This window comes from Acomys minous, assembly GCF_964271855.1.
Source record: "Acomys minous genome assembly, chromosome: 2".
Classification (NCBI taxonomy): domain Eukaryota; kingdom Metazoa; phylum Chordata; class Mammalia; order Rodentia; family Muridae; genus Acomys; species Acomys minous.
In genome coordinates, this window is record NC_140484.1 from 50,070,729 (window position 1) to 50,076,478 (window position 5,750).

The 5,750-nt window shown below is 50.4% G+C and overlaps 1 protein-coding gene across 1 annotated transcript; it reads left to right on the top strand.

Annotated features, from left to right (window-relative positions):
• The first annotated feature begins 1,476 nt into the window (after window positions 1-1,476).
• Window positions 1,477-4,110, top strand: COX8A (cytochrome c oxidase subunit 8A). The gene is made up of 2 exons (XM_084762074.1): window positions 1,477-1,680; window positions 3,806-4,110. The coding sequence occupies exons 1-2, from the start codon at window positions 1,570-1,572 to the stop codon at window positions 3,899-3,901; spliced, it is 207 nt and encodes a 68-aa protein (XP_084618200.1). The 5' UTR covers window positions 1,477-1,569; the 3' UTR covers window positions 3,902-4,110.
• The last annotated feature ends 1,640 nt before the right edge of the window (window positions 4,111-5,750 follow it).

The window sequence follows — 5,750 nt, forward strand, 5'->3', positions numbered from 1 at the left end:
TCTGCCTTGTTCAGCGCGTTGTTTAGAACAGGTCTGGCACACCATTGGGGCTAACAAGTATTTGTTGAATAAAGAAGGTTGGGGCTTGAGAGATGGCTCAGTGGTTAAGAGCGCCACCTGCTCTTCCAGGGCTCCTGAATTCAATTCCCAGCAACTACACGGTGGCTCACAACTATAATGTGATCTAATGCCCTCTTCTGCAGATAAGGCACTCATACACAAGGAATAAATGTTTTTTAAAGGTGGTATGAGTATGTGGAGGCCAGGGTGTGGAGTGGGCATGATGAAGGTTCTAGGTAGAATGTAAAGAGTAAAATGACCAAAGCCTGGAGGGGCGGAAGGAGGACCCAGGGGCAAGGAGAAAGACAAGGAACATTGAGAAGTAAGGCAGAGGGCAGTAGCCAGGATCTAGGACTTGTCTAGAAAGCAATGGGGAACCACTTAGTTAGATGTGCGTCTAGTAAAACAAGAACGAAGGGACAGAAAGAATAAAGGCAGTAGGGAGATAGATGGAAAAAAGGAGAGGGAGCAGACAGGGCACACCTTTAGTCCCAGCACTTGGGAGGCAGAGTCAGGTGGGTAACTGAGTTCAACGCCAGCCTGGTCTAAAAAGAAGAGTTCAGGACAGCCAAAGTTACACAGAGAAACCCTGTCTCAAAAACAAACAAACCATAACCATTTAAAAAAAAAGAGGGGGGGTGTCAGTGGGAGGGCTGGGTATAGTGGCACATAACCTATAATGGCAACATTTGGGAAGTAGAAGCAGAAAAATCAGCAGTTCAAGGTCATTCTCATCTACGTAGTGATTTTATGACAGTCTGGGCTACAGGAGACCTTAAAAAAAACAAACAAACAAAAAAACCCCTATTCCCTATTCCCACAATACACACAAAATGAGAAAGGCAGAAGTTGAGAAGTTATCATTTACATGGAAACTAGTGTCTGAGAGGGTAACAGTGAGAGGCGTCTCGGGACTGGAGAGATAGCTCAGTAAAGGCACTCTTACAGAGAACCAGTTCAAGTTCAGGTCCCTGCACCCACGTGACTGCTCACTATTACTTGTAACTTCAGTTCCAGAGGATCCAACACCCTCCTTTGGCCTCTGTGCGCACTGCATGCATGTGGTGCACAGATGCACCTGTAGACAAAACACTCATACACACTAAATAAGAGTGATGTTTTTTAAAACGAGAGGAATCTTGCTAGGAAGCTGGAGTCACCGATGCACTGCTGGCAGAGAGCGTCTCCTAAATAGCTTTATGAATGGAAGGAGGAGTCAAGAATTTAATAGACTTCTCGCTTCCATGATTGGGTGACTATACAAGTCACTCTCGAAGAAAGTGGAGGTGGGACAAAAGGTGTCTCGTTTCTCCGCCCATCTACTGTAGGATGGTGTCGATTGGCTGTTTCGAGGAGCGCGCCAGAAACGCTCTTCGACGTCATTTCCGAAATACTTCCGGGCTGCTGCATCCGGTAATTTCAGCGCCGGAACTTCCGGCTCGTGCGGCCATCTTGACTTCCTGACCTTGGGCTTCTGCTGGTACTTGTCTTTGGTCGTTCTACGCCGTCATGTCTGTCCTGACGCCGCTACTGCTGAGGGGCCTGACCGGCTCGGCCCGGCTCCTGGTGCCGCGCGCTCAGCTCCACTCGAAGCCGCCGCGGGAGCAGCTCTCGGTCGTGGTGAGCGGGACGGACAGGGCGCGCGAGTCGGGGTTGGAGGGCCTGCGACACTGGCCTGTACCTGTCTGCAGGGCATGGAGGGGGCAAGTTGCTCGTATGCTAAGTCTTTTCCCCAAGCTCCTGGATCTCAGGTCCCTGCCTGTTTGTTGATTCGCTTGCTCAGCCTCTCTAAGCCCGTTTCCTTCTCTGCGGGCGCGGGTGGGGGGTACCTGGTAACTGGCAGCGACAATCGTTTCAACCCTACATTTTGTTATTCAGAAGGGTGCAGAGTACCCGTCAGGTCTTTGGGCTTTGGGATTCCCAGAAATGTAGGGAGCATTTAGCTATGAGGACAATTTTCACTTTTTAAACATTTATTGAGACAGTCTCATGTAACAGGCTGGCCCCGGGGTTGTAGTCATATTTGACCTTGAATTGATAGTCCTGTGTGCATCTCTGTAGTGCTGGGGTTACAGGCATGTGCCAGAACTTCTGATTTACGTGGTGCTGGGGGTGAAACCCAGGACTTGTGTTAGGCAAGCATTCTCTCAAAAGCTACACCCCAGTCCTGGCCCCCCTCCCCTTTTAAAGGAGCTTTTCTGTTTTAACGGACAGTGGGTCCTGAATTTAGACAGCTGGGCTTTGAATGAGGGATAGAACCAAAGCATTGTCGCTGAGGAAGCAGTGACAATCAAATCATGCAATCATGCTGCCTGTACTCCAGTTTACTGGGGCAGTCGAAGCGTGAACACGGAGCTCAGGAATTGAGTCCAGCTTGGGCAGGGTGATGAGACTCTACCTTAAAACCAGGGCCTGGGAGCTGGAGAGGTGGCTGAGCATTTAAGAGCAGTTGTAGCACATGCCTTTAATCCTAGTGCCCGCGGGGCGTGGTGGCACACGCTTATAATCCCAGCACTCAGAGAGGTGGAGGCAGAAGCAGGCTGATTGCTGTGAATTCGAGGCCAGCATGGTCTACAGAGAAACCCTGTCTCGGAAAAAGAAAGAAAGAAAGAAAAGAAAGAAAGAGAGAAAAGAAAATATACAAGCCGGGCATAGTGGTGCATGCCTTTAATCCCAGCACTTGGGAGGCAGAGGCAGGCAGGTCTCTGTGAGTTGGAGGCCAGCCTGGTCTGTAAAGTTTGTTCCAGGACAGCCAGAATCATTACACAGAGAAACCCTGTCTCAGAGACCCCCCCGCCCCACCAACAACAAAATAAAAAATTATACAAAAAACAAGGGCCTGGAGAAATGGCTTATTTGGTGAAGTGCTCGCCTCAGAATCCTGAGGATTTGAATTTGGAGACCCAGCAAGCAGCTAGTCTTTCCTGAGACCCAGCAAGCAGCTAGTCTCTCCTGCAGTGCTGGAAGGGCAGAGGCCAGGGGCTCCCTGGAGCCCACTCTTGAGCTTGTCAAGCCAAATCAGTGAGAGGCCTGTTTCAAAAAAATAAAAGCGAGGATGGAGAACAATTATGGCAGATGCCAGGCATCAAGCTCTGGCCCTCATCCACATTGACAGCCCCACACATAGCAGTGCGCGCGCGCGCACACACACACACACACACACACACACACACACACACACACACACACGCACATGTAGGCATGGTGGCCCATGAGTAATTCCAGAATGAGAGGCTCTGGGGCAGGAAGACCTCAAGTTCAAGACCATGGCTAGGTGGGGTACATAGAAAGATTTTTGCCTGTGCACCTCTACACACACACACCCGCACACGCACACAGATAAACCAAGGCCCCCCGGGTGTGGTAGCGCACACCTTTCATCCTAACACTGGTGGGGGGGGGAGGCTGAGGAAGGTGAATCTCTGTGAGTTGAAGGCCAGCCTGGTCTACAAAGCGAGTCTAGGACAGCCTTGGCTACACAGAGAAACCCTGTCTACAAACAAACAAAAACAAAACAAAAAAGAAAACCAAGGACCTTTATTTCAAGGCTGCAAAAGGGTTTGTCACCATGTCCCCTCCCTCCTTAGAGTCTCTGCCTACATCTCTCTGGGGACTTAACTCAGGCTCTGTGGACTTTCTGCCTGATCTATCTCTGAGGGGCTGTCCCATGCCTGAGGAACCAGAACTTGGGAGAGCCTACAGAACCCTTGCCCTGAAGGATACTTCTTTCTTGTCCTCTATGTAGGAACTCACCATTGGGCTCACTTCCTGCTTCGTGTGTTGCCTTCTGCCTGCGGGCTGGGTCCTGTCACACCTGGAGAACTACAAGAAGCGGGAATGAAGGGAGCTGCTCTCCCCTCACCCTGTGACTAGACCACTCTTGCCAGCCACCTTGATCATGTACCCTGCATTCCTGGCTGGCCTTCCCTGGGATCATGGAATTCACTTCCAGTCACGTCTTCTGCAATCATGACCTTTTGATGTCTCCATGGTGACAACTGGGACCACATATCCATCCCCCTTGTAACAATAAAGTCTATTTAAACCTTGCTCCAGAAATACATCGTGCCCACTGGGCTCCTGCATCTACCCAGGAACTGAGGATGGTGCTGGATTGGGGTCTGCGGAGGAACATCTGGTGCGTAGAGGCCCCGGCACTGTCTGAGGTTTGTTAGGTGTGTGTCGAGTCTCAGTTTCTGGGAAACACCTAATGTTTCCACCTTGCTGCTCACCCTTGCCTGTGCCAAGCTCATTGACTCCCTGGTAGTGCATGTGCACATGCCCAGGGCTCCATCTTTAAGGCCAGCTCTGTAGCTGGGACTCTTTATCCAGCATTGTTCCTGGCTTGGATGTCCGTGTGCGGTATCTTGCAGGTAGGGCTCTGGTGGTGCCCAGTGAATTATGCTGGGCATTACTACCACTTCAGGGCCCCTTACCCTAGCACTCTATAAATGTTTATCGGCTGAGTGGTCTTCCTTGTACTTGCTCCTCAGTATTTTCAGGGGAGCCAGCAGGAGCTGGAAATGGCCTCCTCAGCCACATGGTTCCTGTGAAGCAGTATTTACCAAGCTGGAATCCGGTTGGGATTGGGAGGAGCAGCACTCTGGCTCCCAGAGAGTGAAATGGCTTTATCTCACTTTTCATGCTTTGTCTGGTGACTTAGTTGATTTCAGATAGACATAGGAACAAAACTTGCTGTGGCCATGGGACTAGAACAGTGGACAGAAATGACAGGTGAGAGCCGAGGGCCCCGGTTCATTTTAGGCCCTAGATATCAGAACACCCGTGTCTAGCGCCCTTCGTAAACATTTCCTAAAAGCCTCAGGTAGAGCTAGCTCCCTCCATCCGCTTCACTCCTGGCTTTTCTGCATGGTCTTTGGTTGTACCTATACACCCAAGCCCAGGGATGCTTCTTTAAGGGTAGAAAAGGGCTCCTTGCTTCCTGAGGGGCTGTTGCCTTCAATGCACACCAATTTCGTCTCTTAAGAGTGAAGGGATTGTGGACCTGTGGCCAGAGTGGGGAGAGAATGCTACACAGCTTAGGATGGTGGCCAGGAGGAGATAACGCTGCTGCATCTCAAGGGGACCCATCCCTGTCTCAGTCTCGAGGTTCCTGATTTCCAGGCTAGCCTGAGCTATGTAATAAGACTATTTAAAGAAAAGAAAAGAAAAAAACTAAAATAAATGATTAAAAATGAAGGGATGACCTCAAAAGCAGTGTCTTGGCCAAGTGGACTCATAGCTGCCCCCACTTCACAGCAAGGTTATCCTTGCGTAAACCTCACATTGTGAGCCCTTCCTGCTGGGGTAAAAGCTGGCTATCAGCTTGTTGACGTTGGAAGGGAAGGAGGTGGGTGGGATGACGGGCTCTCCTTGCCAGGGCTCAGCTGTGTGGGTCTGCTCTGTACAGGGGCACAGATTATACCTACATCTCTGAACCTTGGGCCTCCTTGAAGCAAGGGTGCATGCAGTACCAGAGTTTGTTCCAGTTTCTATGGTAACATCACTGTTCTGCTAGGGATTCGTTATCTTCCTATTTTTGTGGCCCTGGAAAGAAATAGATGACACCCTGTCACAGAGGAACTGCTAGAAACCAAACTTCTGTCCTGAGTCAGTTCAGGCTGGAGGGAAGCCAAGTGACTCCAAGTCCCAGGTCCTGGTATGAGTCCTTAAGCAGGCTTAAAACCGCA

Coding starts and splice junctions, on each gene's coding strand:
- COX8A (XM_084762074.1), top strand. CDS start 1,570: ATGTCTGTCCTGACGCCGCTACTGCTGAGGGGCCTGACCGGCTCGGCC. Junction 1,681..3,805: donor GGGAGCAGCTCTCGGTCGTG/GTGAGCGGGACG, acceptor TCCTCTATGTAG/GAACTCACCATTGGGCTCAC.